At 36.8% G+C, this 16,416-nt stretch overlaps 1 protein-coding gene across 1 annotated transcript; it reads right to left on the bottom strand.

Annotated features, from left to right (window-relative positions):
• Positions 1–211: 211 nt before the first annotated feature.
• On the bottom strand, positions 212–5,738 carry LOC110114607 (beta-fructofuranosidase 1). The gene is made up of 7 exons (XM_020847537.2): positions 5,246–5,738; positions 5,077–5,085; positions 4,115–4,989; positions 2,735–2,899; positions 1,702–1,937; positions 1,521–1,608; positions 212–546 (listed from the first exon to the last, which is right to left on the bottom strand). The coding sequence occupies exons 1-7, from the start codon at positions 5,562–5,564 to the stop codon at positions 352–354; spliced, it is 1,887 nt and encodes a 628-aa protein (XP_020703196.1). The 5' UTR covers positions 5,565–5,738; the 3' UTR covers positions 212–351.
• Positions 5,739–16,416: the final 10,678 nt, after the last annotated feature.

Genomic DNA, 16,416 nt, shown 5'->3' on the forward strand with positions numbered 1-16,416 from the left:
TGTTTGTTGTCGTTGATGCAATTCCGGTTTCCTTCTTTACTTTTTAACTTTTGTCTTTGCTTTGTTTTGCTTTTTCGTTTCCTCTATTAATCATGATTGGCATCACAAAAGTAAGTTTCTGATCTTCTAACGACATGTACTTTTTATCATGATTAATGCGTAGGCCCCGCCATGAATTCCCCGCCCACTCACCCCCAACCAAAAAAAAAAAGGCTTCCAAAAATATCTTATTCATTCTTCAAAATACAAACATGCATGCACGAATGATATACAACATCCTCACCAACATATCAATGGAAAAATATTTATCTACACTCAAATATAATGGATTTATTGTATATGCATGTAGCTCTACATATCAAATGGGCGCATCAAAGCTGGTCCCATCTTCCACACGGTAAGTGATTTGGCTGTGATAGTTGCGTCTGTAGCATTGTTGAAGAGAAAAAGCTTGGCTGCACCGTCGATCGCTGCAGTTGGGTAAACCCTAGAGGTGATGCAGGTTCTTCCTCCTTGAGCAAAGCTCTCGACAATGGAGTGATCAACCTGGAACCCACATAGTAATTATTATACTTGTTATTAGATCTATATGATTATCAATAATTATGTAGCATTAATAATTAACAACTTTAATTAGTTCATACTTCTGGAACCATCCAGAGGTTTGCTTGCATCATGATTGAATATTGCAATAATTAGATGCTGAAAAAGCATTTGGGGTACTCAAATTTAATGGTTTTTAGATCATCATAATTAAGTTTTAATTAAAGTTTTCTAATAAAGTGAAACTTAATTATCAACATGATTGCTATTAGCTACGATCTTCAAATTCTCTACGACAATTTTGAACAATTAATAATGTTGTTTATATGCATGACATGAAATAGATCTAAAACTGAACAAATGGAGTGTAATTTTAGTAGTAATGGATCTAGTTGGGGGATTGTGACTTTGGGTGACCAAGTCATTAATAATAGTATATGTTTTAGGTATCTTGGATCTATTGTTCAAAGTGATGGTGAAATAGATGGGTATATTATCAGTAGAATTCAAGTTGAATGGTTGAAGTGGAGAAATGCATCGGATTTGTTGTGTTATAGAACAGTCCCCATCAAACTTAAGGGAGAATTTTATATATAAGATGGTGGTAAGACCTACAAAGCTCTCTGGTGTAGAATGATGGTTATTAAAAGAGAAGCATAATATTAAGTTAAGTGTTGCAGAGATGAGGATGCTGAGGTGGATGAGTGGCTTTATCTCTAAGGGTAAAAGGTTGGAGTAGCTCTTGTGGAAGATAAGATTAGAGAGAGTCGTCTTAGATGGTTTGGTCAAATAATCCGACAACGTTCCGATGACCCGGTTAGAAAAGTAGATGCATTAGATTTGACTTATATTACGAAAGATAGAGATAGACCTAAAAAATCTTGGTTAGAACAGAAAAAAAAATCAAATAGTTGATATAACTTATTAATTATTAAAAGATAAAAATTGAAACAATAAGGAGGAATTAAAAAAAATACCAGTATTCTAACAGACAAGATTTCTCCGTCGAGTACAGGAACTGTGCTACCATATATTCTCTTGACGATGTCGTTGGCCTTTGAAGACCTGCAATAAAATATTCAGTCGATTAATTAATTTGTATAATTTCGTCATAATCAACCAAGAAAATGTGAAAAGCAGGAAAATTATTTAGCATGCCTGAGCTCGTCATGGCAGAAATAAGTCTTGAGAAGGCCATCAGTTCCTCGTGCCACGTAGAAATACACAGCAGTTTGTTCAGTTCGATCAGAATCGGCTAAGACCAGAAGCCCGAACGGCCCGAGCGCACTCCGGCCGGCGGCGCCACCGCTCGTGCTGCAGTTGTAGCCCACGTCGGCTTCTATCGCTGCTTCCAGCGATGATCCATCGATCTCAAATTCGGCCGTTATGTCCAACTGATCATCGTAGAATTCAACGAAGAGTTAATTCATAAAAATCAATCCTTTTAGCCATTTTTTTTTTAATAAATGCCAATGGGAATGGGACTATCATTATTGAGGAGAAATTATTAATAGGTAAAAATATATATTTTATTAAAAAATAATGACGTTATATTTATAATATATATAAGAAATTTTTATTATATTTATTTCAAAAAAATATTAAATTCACATGGAACTTAATTTACATAAATTTATGAAAAAAACCACATTTTTATGACATTTGAAGGAGATATTATTAAGTGCGGAGACCGGATGTAGAGGTACGTCCGGACTCCAATAAAATGTTGACATGTGGATATTTAATTGGATTTATTTTTTACTTTATATATTTAATGTGTCCGCGAAACTTTAGCCAAACGCACCAAAAGAGTAGTCAAAACACCAGTAAAATGCAGGTAAAGCGCAAATAAAGCATAGTCGAACCGCAGTAAAAAAGCGCAACAAAGGAACAATTAAAGCGCAGGTAAAACGAAGATAAAATGCAAGTAAAAGTGTAAAACACACACAAAAGTACAACCAAAGTACACTGCACGTGTCAAATTTAAGTGAATGTCCTGACGTATTTTGACGTCCAGTCTTTGCACCTAATAATTTTCCAATGTGAAGAAACCTAACACTTGACCAAAAAAAATTCGGTGTTGTCGGCAAGTTGGATGGTTGTTATGCACAATTAATTTGGCATTTAATATGATCATAATAAATTGACTTTTTTAAAATATTTTGAGGAGGGAGGCCGGCGGTGGAAGTACCTGGGTGGCGGCGCCGGCGATCTGGAGGGGTTTCACTGAGCCGGCGGTGAGTTGCAGGCTGGAGAAATTCTTGCTGCTGAATCTGAGGCTGTTCACCTCTTCCACAGGCCATAGCAGAAGGTTCTTACCAGTCTTTGTATCGAATAGCACAGTCCTTGGAATTGTCTGCCAAACGCTCATCAATTATTTAATTTGTATGAAAAAATTCATCAGTAGCTTTGGGATTTTATAATTAATTGTGCTTAGCAGGGTAGGTAATAGGTTAATTAAGCATCGCTATTTCATAATTAATGTGGTTATAAACATTTGAAAAGGATTGAGATGTAAATTTATGCCAAAAATAATTGATCAATAAAAAGAGTTATAATTACTAATTAGTATAGGGATCATAAGATCATTGTTTTGTATTACAAAACAACACTGAAATTTGAATATATTTATGTTAAAATAAATATATTTATTTATTTTAAATATGTTTGTAATAGCTTTTTTATTTCTTTCTAAAATAGATTTTTAGTTAAAAACATTTTGTATTATAAATTTTTATTCTATAATATTATTTTGAAAAATAGTAAAAAAGTTTTCCTAAAGAAAGATTCTAAATGAAATAAAAGATTTTTAAGAAATTTAATAATGAGCCTTAAAGAAAGATCTAAATGAATAAAGTACAATAATTTATATGAGAATATTACGATGATGAAAAATTATTATATCAAATTTTAAAATTTTTAAATGCTTTTTAAAGTAAATTTTTATTTTTTTAAAAAATTATTTTTTTATTAAAATGAATAAAAAAAGCCGTCCTAAATAAAGCTTTACGGTTCATTTGGGACGTCTTTCTTAGTGCTTCTTAAAGTAGCTTCTAGTACAAAAATTAAAAATTTTATACTAAAAAATTACTTTAAGAAGTAATAAGAAAGCCGACTTTGTGTTTCTCGCGCTGATAATCGAGTCAGTCACCGAAACATACAGGTCACCATTTTTCCCTATCATAGTACTACTCAACCTCCTATTTTATCTTCAAAACATATTTTTTTTCTTTGGCTAAACAAAACGTGCAAAAGTAAGCAAAAAAAGCTAATCGCCAAAATAATAATAATTAATAACAGTCTTAACATAAGATCTGCGACCCTAATTGGTAGGCAACCGACCATCTCAGCTACCGGGACCAAAATAAATTAATGCGGAAGAATATTTATTTAGTTCCCAAACAATTAATTAAGTCTTAGTTTTATCCACTAATGGCAAGCAAAATTATCCTTAATTATATTTTAAAGAAAATTTTATTAATTATAAAAATCATTTTTTTTTCCAACTCTACGAAGTACAGTTTAATCAATATCTTGATTATTTTAAACAGAAGAAGAATATGTTAGGTACCTGAATAGAAGCCCAACCCTTGAGCAAGTCGGCCCGCTCGCTATCGGTCTCACCGGTCCAACCCCATAAGACTCGTCTCCCCTTATCCTGATCATAAAACGTCTTGGAAGCATAATATTTACCATAATCAACTCGTAGCCCAATCCCAACGTCAAGCTCCGGGTCATCGGGTACCCACGAGTTGTTCTCTTGGAAGTATCGACCGATCGCATAATAATCATGCTTATCATTGTCGAGGCTAACCTTCATCACATGTCGTACACTCTTTCCCGGCCTGACTGATGTGTCGAGTCCCACTGCCTCCTCGATGTGAATCGGGTAAAAATCCAGACACTCCCACATACCGGTCCCAACCACAAACCGCAGCAACCCGGGCACCAGCTCGTAGTGGACGAAGTCACGGGTCGAATAAACGAATGCGGTGCCTGCGTGATCCGCGCTATCGTTCTTCGACCCGATGGCCAAGTACCACAAGCCCAATTCGGAATTATACCAAGCTGTGGTCGGGTCACGGAAGTCCTTAAAATTGATTCCCTTTGGCGGAACAATTACCGGGTTGTGGGCATCAGACTTAACCCAATGGATCAAAAGCGGGTCGGTCGGGTCAGCTGGGTGAGCAAGGTTTTGGACTTGGACGGAGGTGTGGGTTGAACCGGTGTAGAGCATGACGAGCCGGCCGTCGTGGAGGAGAGTGGCGGAACCGGACCAGACGCCGTTGATATCGTACCAGCGGTCGGGTTCCATTGCGATGGGCAGGTGGAGCCAGTTGATTAGGTCCTTGGAGACGGCGTGGCCCCACGTAATATTTCCCCATATAGCGTTGTCTGGGTTGTACTGGTAGAAGAGATGGTACCAACCTTTGTAGAACAGCGGACCTGTAAAATTGAGCAAAGCCGTTATATGGTTTTTTGTGAATGGCATTTCGTCGAACGAGTGGAGATGGATTGCGATTAGCTGCTTACCGTTAGGATCTGGAGCGGAGCAGAGGAGAGCAGAGGAGAGGAGATTGAAACAATTGGACAAAAGAAATAAAACTATTAATAATTTGAAATGAATGATGAGAGACTGATGAAATTATTAATTAAGCACGGCTGAAGAAATTATAAGGGGAGAAAGCGAGGAGAAGAGTACCATTCATCCAGTTCTTTTGGGGCTGGAAATGGAAGGCGGTGCGTTGGAAGGCAAGCATGTTGTTGGTCCATGGGTAGGCGGTGGAGGACGCAAGAAGTTGGGAAGTGGATTTCTCTGAGACGCCGGCGACGGGTCCTCGGGAGATTGGAGTTGAGACGGTAAGGGAGGAGGTGGGGGTCCGGCAGAGGACGGCGATGAAGGTGAGGATGGTGGCGAGGGGGAGGAGAATTAGGAGGTAGCGACGGCGGTGGTGAGGAGGTGGCGGTGGCGGAGGAAGGAGGGGGGAGTTGGAGGAGGACTCGAGATCGTGGGTCTTCATAATTATGAAGAGGAGGGAGTTGAGGGAAGGGTCAAGGGTGGATATTTATAATGTATTTTTGATCATGGTTAATGAAGGTGAATGTGAATACATAAATGGAAGAAGAAGAAGAGGAGGAAGAAGAAGAAGATGAGAGTTAATTTGTTGATATTGATTGGAAGAGGGGTAGAAAGAGTTCCAGGAATTATGGAGCTGGAAGGAGGAAGGTGGGTTGGATAATTTGGTAATTTATTCTCAAAATTGTTCATTGAGTTGTGGTGTTCTGCCGGATCATGGAAGAATGGCTGGAGTTGGGATTATTTTCTATGAAAAATAATATTATTGAAAAACGACAGGAAGGCATCCAAATATAAACCATTTAAAGGTAATTTGTTTTTGAAAAAAAAAAGCTAATTTATTTATTTTTCAATAAACGTTTTAAATAAATATTAAAAAATTTAAATAATTTTAAAATTTCCTAATTTAATTATTTTTTTGCATTAAAATATTAAGCTGAAGTAATAAATAAATATTATCTCTTATATTATAAAAATAATAATTTATGACACAGTAGCGGGTGAATATAGAATAGTTTGTTCTTTTAGATCTGGAGTTCACGTCCAATGAAATCATTGATTTTTTTTTTCTTATAAGATATGCAGCTCGTGAGTTGGCGGAGCAATTTCGGCTTTTGCTTTCAGTATCGGTAAATTTGTTGAAAAGCTAAAGCTGAATTGATTTGTGAAGTAAGAGAGCTTATTTTTTAATAAGCTGAACATAGGCAAAATTGAAATCTTGGTCCATCGTACTCGGCTCAAAATATTGAAATAATAAATAAAGAAAGGAGAATTTGTATTTTGCACATGTATAATTTTTTTTTAATGGGGGTAGAATTTGTATTTGATGTCTTAATTTTGTAAAGATAGAAGTCGTAAGAAATCAGAAATTTTTATGAGAAAAATCCAAGAATGAGAAAAATTATAGGGTTTGAAGCTGTTGAGATAGAAATTATTCTGTGCGGAGACTAAATGCAGAACTCCATTCGGAGGTCAACAAAAATGTGCCACGTCAGCAGTACCGATAGCGATAATGACTGCGGTATAGAGCGGGGGTGACTTGACACATTCTGATTGATCTCTAGATGGTGTTCGGAATCCGCACAGAATAATTTCATCTTTGAGAGGGGGTATTTCATTAAATTTGGTTAGAATTCAAAATATTTTATCGAACTACCCATATTTATCCCTTTGAGTATATGATTGTTTATTTAGTATTTGAATGATTTGATAACGTCAAAATCAAATAATGACTTGTTGAATTCATCTTATAGGGATGCTCGATTTTGAAGGCTATTTGATCGTTCAATCGATTCTAAAAATTTTCAAAGTATACTTCAATTATTTGGTTTGGGTTCACTTCCACTTAGATCATATCATTTTTTATTTGATGGGGTTGTCTCGTCGAGACGTTCAATTCATCTATATATTTCATAAAATCAAAATTAAGATGAACTTGAATTTAATTGTATAAGCCTTCAATTTAAATATTATATCATTTGAAATTTTTAATACATTTCAAAATTAATAAATATAATAAATTAGAATTTTTTAACTCTATATTTTATTTTTATTGGTGAAATGTGGCATGCTTCTTTTGTATTGCAATATTCTCATTTATATATTTCATATAATCATATCATTGAACTAGAAACTTTTATTGCATTGCATCTCACCAACATTTCACAAATTGATAATACAAATTTAATTAGTGCAAAGATAAGAAAAACTTCTGATGCAACAAAAATTTCACCTCAAGGTTTGGATACTAATTTGCAAATTTTTACGGGTTTTATTATCTAAAATGTTAGCGGAAGGATCACGATAGTTTTGGTGCTCCACAAGACAATTAATCCACATGTGACAGTTTTTTCATGCTGTCTGAAACCCAAATTTTTTTCAGGAATATGTCTCGAATCCACGTCGGATCCAGAACAAATTATTAATTTCCAGCTGCATGAAGCATTGCAGCGAACAGCATTTTCAACCAATAGGTGATGACCATAATGTCGTCTAATAATTCTTCCTCCACCAATGCAGATGAATTAAGCTAATTCTCTATCTCTATTATTATTATTATTATTTTTATTAAAGTTTTGATTCGGAAACAGTTATATCTAGATTTTAGAACAGCTCAATAAAAATGTTTTTGAAAGCAATAAAAAAGTTGTTCTAAATAAAGCCTAATGTTTCATTTGAGACGACTTTCTAATAGATTCTTAAAATAAATTTTTAGTATAAAAATTTAATTTGTACTAAAAAATTATTTTAAGCAGTAATAAGAAAGCCATCTCAAATGAAGCATAAGAGTCCTTCTGAGACATCTACAATTTTTCATGAAAGTGGCTGCAAAATTATTGTGAGGAAAATATATATTTTTTAATATTATAAAGAGTTGCTTTGTGTACATAGATTTTTTGAAAGTTGTGAGAAAGAAATAGTAAAAAAGATTATAATTGAGATCTAAAAATAAAATTGTGAAAAACCCGTCTCAAATAGACCCTAATTATATATATTGGGACGACTTTATTATTGCCTCTTAAAGTTATTTTTTAGTACAAAAATTAAAATTTTTATACTAAAAAATTGCTTTATGAAGCAGTACAAAAGCCATCCCAAACAAAGCCTAAGTATATTAAGGCTTAATAATTATTTTAATTCTAATTAAAGAGTGTTGAGATGTCATTCTTTCGTAGAACAAGAAAGAAACATTTGAAAATAACGTGAATTTATTTTTTTATTAGCTCCTATTGTAGAGGTGTCATTAGCATAATTAAAAAAATAATAATAAAGTAAGAAATGTATCAACTTCCGCAAATTCAATTAAAAGAAATTAAATTTTTAATTACAAAGGATTTAAATATGTTGAATTTATTTTAAGATGAATATAAAATATTTTAATTGAGTAATTGTATATTATTATGATTTTTTTTAAATAATTATTCTATCATCTTCAATCAATATAATCGTATCAATTATTTTAATAAAAATATTTCAAAAATAGAAACGTAGTATTTAAAAAAATATTTTAATAAAGTACAGAATATTTATAAAAATAAAAGAAAATTTTAGAGAAAATCTCATTTGAAAATTTAAAGATTATAGAAATTATAGCAAATAATTTTGTTTTACTAAAAAAATTTTAAAACATGGTATATTTTATAGATTAGAATACCTCGATATAAATTTTCCACAGTTAGTGCCTATCAAAAAAATTTGAATGCTAATCTAAAAAATTAGTGTCTTGCAATATTAAAATATAATAATTTATTAGTATTATTAATTAGGAGCTATAAATTCAGCTCTCTCTATGTTTCCATAATGAGATTATGCTTGAAATGTCTCAAGATTAAATTTGAAAGAATTTTTTTTTTTTAAATCAACTCCAGAGCTATCTATTTCTCTTTTATAAATATAATACTAGTGAAAATAAAGCTATCGATTAAAACGTAAATATAATACCAGTTGAAACCAAACTAGTAATCAAAATATCAAAATACATATGTATTCTTACTCAAAAATCATATGCAATACTTGAGAACCTTAAAATTACAATATATCACCACCAATCCTAAGTACAAAATAATAGCTAAAGAAATAAACTAAAATTAAACCTAAAGAAAACTAATATGGTCAATTTCACATATTTGATCCTCTGTCCTAACTTAAAATTATTTGAGCCACATATAATGAGCTAAAAACATTGTATAACACAAATTTTCAAATGAGTGAGAGGGACTGGTGCTCTGCTAGGGTTTTGCCTCTGGCGGCGCCTGATCTTCTTTCTGGCCTGTGGTGTTTGGGTTGTGTTTTTCTTTATTTTACTTTGATTCTCCTTATAATTGCTTTTGGTGTTCTGTCTCTCTTTGCGATTGTCCATCTCCGATCGATCTTCAATTGAAATAGGGGTTAATCGCGTGAAGGATCCTAGTTTTTTAGATTGTAACTCGTCTTCTCATTCCTTTCTTGAGGAACTTTCTGGGGGTTCGTCTCCGGTGGTATTTCCCGAGCTTAAATCCTTTACACACCGTGGTTTACCTTCACTCCGGTGGTATTTCCAAAGCTTAAAACACTCTGGTAAAATCGGTTTGTAAAATAGACGCCTAACAGTCCAAAAATTTCCACTTGTACAAATAAGTACCAATTTCTTAATGAATTGTGCCAGTGCTAAAAATTTATGAAAAAAATAATTAAACTAAAACACAATAATATCTATGCTATGACAAAGACTATTTGTAATATGAACTTATAATGGCTCCTAAAATAAATTTTAACTGCTATAGATTAAAAATAACTCTTTTAAAAAAAATGCGGGTTATCATAACCACTCATAAGCTCTATCCTTATGTGCGGCTCTATCATAACTTCCGGCCAACTATAAACATCTCAAGGTGTTTGGGTGCCAATGCTATCCCCCTTTCACCTTCTCACACTAAGCACAAGCTTGGCTCTGATGCTCTCAAAGCCATATTTTATAGTATTAAAAATATTTTAAATTATTATTTTTTTAAGACATTCGATTTTTATGCTTTTTTATAAGTACTTTTCAATGTAGCACAAAAGCTTTTCATACGTCCTTTTCATAAAGGATAAATATTTTGTCATGGCGCCACGTCAGCATAATGGACAAATCAGCATACAAGGCCGTTACACGTGTAAAGCTGTCCACCTCAGCCCTAAAATTTTTAAGTGTTGCACAATACGTAGTGATGATTGCAGTAGTATAAGTAAGATATACAGTGATTAGCAATGTAAATCGATTTATCTCTCGATGTTTAGTACGCCTTGATGCAGCACATCTTATACTGTACCTACAGGACGGCATACCGGCCTAACAACCAGATACGCCTTCCACTACCCCATTTACCATTTGAGAGTGTTTATAATGAGCTTTTGGTCTTGTAAAGTTCTGAATAAGATGGCCAAATGCTCCAAATGTTGCTGCCAAGTGTTGCTGTATACTAAAATATCGTCAAAGTAGATGATACAAAACTTGCCCAAAAACGGTTTCAACACCTCATTCATCATTCGCAAGAAGGTAGAGGGCGCATTACACAAGCCAAATGGCATTACTTTCCACTCAAACAATCCCTGTGGAGTCTTAAAAGCCTTCTTCCATTCATCTCCGGGACGAATACGGATTTGATGGTATCCGCTGCGTAGATCGATCTTGGAAAAAAAGGAAGCTCCGGACAAGTGATCAAGTAATTCATCCACGCGAGGAACAGGGAAACGATATTTAATCGTTATTTTATTGATGGCCCTGCTGTCTATGCACATGCGCCAACTCCCGTCTTTTTTTGGAACCAGTAGTGCGGGAACCGCGCAAGGGCTCACAGTAGCTTGAATCAATTGTTTATCTAACAATTTATCCACCAGTTCTTGTAAAATCTGCTGTTCCTTAGGATTGAGGCGGTAATGTGGTAAATTTGGTAGGCTAGATCCCGGTACAAAATCAATTCGGTGTTGAATAGTCCATAGTGGTGGGAGCTCAGACGGCAAGTCTTCCGGTGCTATACTGGAGTACTGTTGTAATAGTTTTTCGATTTCTTCTGGGCATTGACGAGCATCATGAGGAAGTGACTTCTCTGTAATCAGCAAGGCATAAATCGGGGCAGGGTCTTTCCAGCATTGTACCAAGGCAGGTCCAGATACAATATGAAGTGCGTTTTGGCTTGAAGATCCTGCGGGACTGTCGTTTTGGTTGGGTAACAACCTCAATTTTCTTCCTTTACACTCCAGGGTGTAGACATTAGCGCGACAGTCATACATAGCCCCCGCATCGAATTGCCATGGCCTCCCTAAAATAAGGTGGCAGACGTCCATTTCGACGACGTCACACACCACTTCGCAAACATAGTGTCTCCCTATCGAGAAAGTTAGCTGACAAGAATTAGTCACCGCTATTTCAACTCCCCTCTTGACCCAACTTATTTTGTAAGGGTTTGTCCTCTTGGTTGTTTTCAGCTGCAAACTTTGTACTACTGATCTGGATACGACATTCTCTGTGCAACCGCTATCGACAAGGAGGTCGCACACCTTTCCCATGATGGTACATCTAGTCCGAAAGAGTGCATGTCTTTGGGATTTCAAGTTACTCCGAGGGGCTAGTAATAACCTCTCAAGCCAAAATGTGCTTGTTGCCGTTGGGGACATTCGTTGGATTTATGACCTGGCTGAAAACAACGAAAACACTTGATAGTGGACGGTTTAGCATAAGGATTATCCTTACCTGAAATTATTGGTTTCTGCTGTGTCTTGGGTTCCGGCACTACATTCGGTGGAGTTGTGGAATTGTTAGTTGTAACAGGTGACTGAGCAGATTTTCCCATGGGTGGCGATCCTTTGTTATGACTAGACCCTTGTTCTTGCCAATACTTGCGGCTGTGAGTTGTCCTAGATTGTCGGCTGTGTTGTAGCTCCGCCTTCATAGCAAAGTTTACAGCCTGGGCTAGTCACCAAACATAATTCAGCTCTAATTTATACTGGATGCTCTCCTTAAGACTGCCGATATAGCGTGCCACTAGCTGATTTGCCGACTCATTTAAGTTGTTTCTGGCACTTAATCTGTTGAACTCCTCTGTATATTCACTTACGGATCGGGATCCTTGAACACAGTGTTAATAACGGATGTAGAGGATCTGTTCAAAATCTGTAGGCAAGAATTGGGTACGTAATAACTGCTTCATACGATTCCAATTGCGAACCGGGCCTTTCCCTTCACGTTGTCGCTGCTGCAACGTCTGTGCCCACCAAGCGCTGGCTCCCCCTTTCAATCTACAAGCGACATATTTCACTTGTTTGCTGGATTCAATTTCCATGTAATCAAAAAAGTTCTCGACGGCCTTTTCCCAATCAAGATAGTCTTCGATGTGTAAATGTCCGTCAAAAAAGGGAATGTCTAATTTCACCTTGAATTCGTTTTGACGGTAAGCAGCCATCGGCCGATTGCGCCTCAAGTTCGCGGGATAATAAGGATTGTCAATTTCTTCTTCCCCTGAATTAGCAGCCGCTGCCGCCGCGTCTCTGTAAGATTGTATCTCATCCTCTGAATCAGAGATTTCTTGAAACAGTGGTTGATGTCGCCAATGCCTGGCTGCGATCATTCCCCGTCTCCCGCCGGGTCTTAGTGGTGCCGTTTGTGGTAGTTCTTCACGCGGATTCCGCTGATGGTATGGTCTCGCCTTGATGAGATTGAACTCGCGGCGCATTTCGATCGTCAGTCGCTGCACTTCGGCGGCGAGCTCGTCGATTCGACGATTGACGTTCTCCTGGTTTGCCCACAGTGAATTGAGACTCCGCGATTCTTTGGATACAGGTGCCTTGCCGCGATCCGCCATCTCCACGTTCGCTCTCCGTAGCTCTGATACCAAGCAATGATGTCGCCCAAGATTCACGTCGAGCCTCGAGAAGGATTTCGCAAGCAATGGAACAGCTAAACTGAGCTGTATGCTCCCTGGGGTTTGTCTATTGATAAAGTTTTGTAAAAGTAAAAACTGTGTACATTTTCCTGTAACCTTTCTCCTGTATGTAATTCTTGCTGCTAAAAGAAAATAACTATAAAAGAAATTGCAAAAAGCAAAACAAACTATTGCAGCAGATAACTAAAATGGTAAATGGGGTAGTGGAAGGCGTATCTGGTTGTTAGGCCGGTATGCCGTCCCGCAGGTACAGTATAAGATGCGCTGCATCACGCCTTCATAAGGCCATGGGCGTACCCATACCCATTGGGTATGGGTGGGTGCATGGGTGGGTGTGGGTATGGGTACCCAATGTAGGGCTCTGATATTTAATGGGTTGTTTTAATTCTAAATCAACTATATATATAAAGAAGTGAACGAAACCCCAACTACCATACTTCAAATGGTTGTATTTTGTTTTTCTTTTTCTATTTAATAACGTGTAGAATGTTTAAAATGAGGAGGATAAGTAAGCACAAATGGTCGATTTTAAGGTACAAATTAATTACGCTTCAAACTTTGCATTTATCAAATTAAGAGAAAAATAATGTCAAAAGGATGTAAAGTATTCTAAATATAGATTATGAAAATATTTAAAATTTATCATTTAGTTCAATTTTGACGTATTAATTTTGTCTGTTTTTAAATACACCATAATTTGTTTTTTCACATAAATGGCGGGATAAAGGCTTGTTGTTTACATGGAAAGGTTGGAGTAGCTCTAGTGGAAGATAATATTAGAAAGAGTCACCTTAGATGGTTTGGTCACTTAAAATGGCAGCCTTAATTCCGATGACCCGGTTAGGAAAATAGATATATTAGATTTGACTTATGTTAATAAAGATAAAGGTCAACCTAAAAAGATTTGATTAGAAAATATTAGAAATGATATTCCTTTATTAGATTTAAATGAGAATTTGACTCTTAAAAAAACAATAGAGAAAAATGTTTCATGCTGCTGACCCCACATAGTGGGATAAAGGGTGGTTGTTGTTGTCGCCACCAACCTTCATTCCTCGTTGCCTGCCACTGCCCACCACCACTGTAGATCACAACTTTCATCCACTGCCGGCCATGGGCCACTGCTCTTCATCTCCTGATATCTTCATCGCCACCACCATCATCTCGATCACCGCTATTGTTGAGCTTTATAGCACATTTATTTAACATCAAGGAAAATAATTATAAAAAAAGAATCATTTGTATTTATTTTATACTCATCTAAATAAAACCGAATAGTTTAAATACATTATAATCTTTCTTCATCCAATCAAACTGCCGCATAGTGAAACACAAAATCCTGATAAGAAATCAAGCGAAAGGGAGAATATTATCATGATGTTATTAATGGTTGTCTTAATTAGGTGTCTTCGACCTCGTTCTCATTATCTCCAGATCATACTAATTATATTATCATCTCATCATAATATTAATTGTTCTCTTCCCTTAGGCGTTTTCAATCTCCACGTTGATCATTCTCCTCTTACCAATCTTTTGTCTGTGGATATATACTAATAAATATTTGATAGGGATTAAGTAGCTTTCAAATCTATAATATTTTCCAGCTAAAGCTCGCGACGGCTAGGGCATCGCGCTGCCGTTTTGCTCGCATCTCTGGCGTCTTGCTCGCGGGTTTCCGCTCGCGACGGCTCGCCGCCGCTTGGGATCCGCCGCTAGGGCTTTGCCCTAGCTTTGCTGGGGCTCGTCTTCTTCCATTTGCTGATTTCCAGGGAAGTTTGCCCTCTCTTTTTTTTGCCTTTTCCTTCCATTATGGTGGTTAGTCGTGTTTGTGACCCCGGTTTTTTGGATGGATCCTTTAAATCGCGTTCTTTTGTGGAAGCTTTATCTGGTTCTTCAAATTCAGTTGATTTTCCTGAGTTAAGAAAGGGTTTTTGTCGTGGTTTACCCTTGCTATGGATATCGGAGGAAGAAATTTTAGCTCTGTCTGTTCCTTTTCAATTTGCTCTGGTTGGTTTCTTTCCTACGCGGCGCCCTTCACTTGATGCTATCCGGAAATTTTTTTTCAGCTTGAAACTTAATGCTGAATTCTCCGTAACTGTTCTGGATCAATCTCATATTCTTATTAAGCTTTCTAATGATTTGGATTATAGTAGAGTGTTCAGCCATAGATCTTATTTGGTGAATAACTGCTATTTGAAACTTACTAAATGGTCGCCGGATCTTGATGTCGGGGTTGAGTCTCCGGTTATTCCTATTTGGGTTGCCTTTCCCAGTTTGCGACCACACCTCTTTGCCCCTCGTATCCTTCATGCCTTGGCTTCGATGTTTGGCCGTCCTTTAAAAGTTGATAATTCTACATCTATCGGATCTAGACCTTCTATGGCGAGGGTCCTGGTGGAGATTGACATTACTAAGGACCTTCCTGATAAAATTTGGCTTGGTTCGGAGAATTCTGGGTATGTTCAACGAGTTTGTTTCGAGGAGGTGCCTGCATATTGTGTTGGGTGTAAACGGCTTGGTCATATCAAGGGGGATTGTGGTAATTTTTCTGCTTATTTGCATGTGCAAAAATCTAGTGAGAATGTGGTTAAGCCTGTTGATATTGCGAATAATGGTGTTGTTGCCAATTCCTTGGACATGTGCGGAAATTCTGGGATTTTGGAGTCTTTGGTCACTACTAATCCATCCGTTTTGAATGTGGTTGATGTGGTTAATGCTGTGATTGATGTGCCTACTAGTCGTGTTGGTAACTGTTCTGTCCTATCCCCCGATGCAGCTCCTTTTGTACCTCCGGTTGTGACTGATGTTAGTGATCATGTTTCTCCGGTGGTGGTGCCGGAGGTGGTGTTTGGTGCGATGAATGTGGTGAATTCTGATGGCTCGCCAGTTTTGGGTGTTGTGAATTCAAATGGGGGTGGTCAAGGTTTAAAGGATGCAGATGGTGGTTCTGATAGTGTTATGCCTGTTGTGGTGGTGCCGGCTGAAATTGAGAAGGGAAGAGAGGAAGTAAATTTGATTACCAACAGTTTAGTTGTGGTCCCTGTAAGCGAGGTTGATTCCCAAGTGATGGCCAATTGTGGGTAATTCTTCTGGTTTGGATATTCGGAATCAGAATAATTGGTTGGTTGATTCGTCGGATGTGGAGTCGGATTCACAGTCTGTTGAGTCCGACAATGATTTTACTCTTGTGCGCACTTCAAATGTTGGATCTCGCGGAAAATTCTGGGGGAGAGGTCGACGCAGGAGATGATTTTTGTAATTTTGTTGAATCTTGCTGTTTCATCTTGGGAGTTGGCGGCTTTACTGTTTGATTTGCTACTACGTCAGGCTTTGGGATATGATGTGGTTGGGGTTCGCGTCCTGGTCCTTCTTTGTTGGTGGCAACCTTTTTCTCAG

This window comes from Dendrobium catenatum, unplaced genomic scaffold (assembly GCF_001605985.2).
Source record: "Dendrobium catenatum unplaced genomic scaffold, ASM160598v2 fragScaff_scaffold_133, whole genome shotgun sequence".
In the NCBI taxonomy this organism is placed as follows: domain Eukaryota; kingdom Viridiplantae; phylum Streptophyta; class Magnoliopsida; order Asparagales; family Orchidaceae; genus Dendrobium; species Dendrobium catenatum.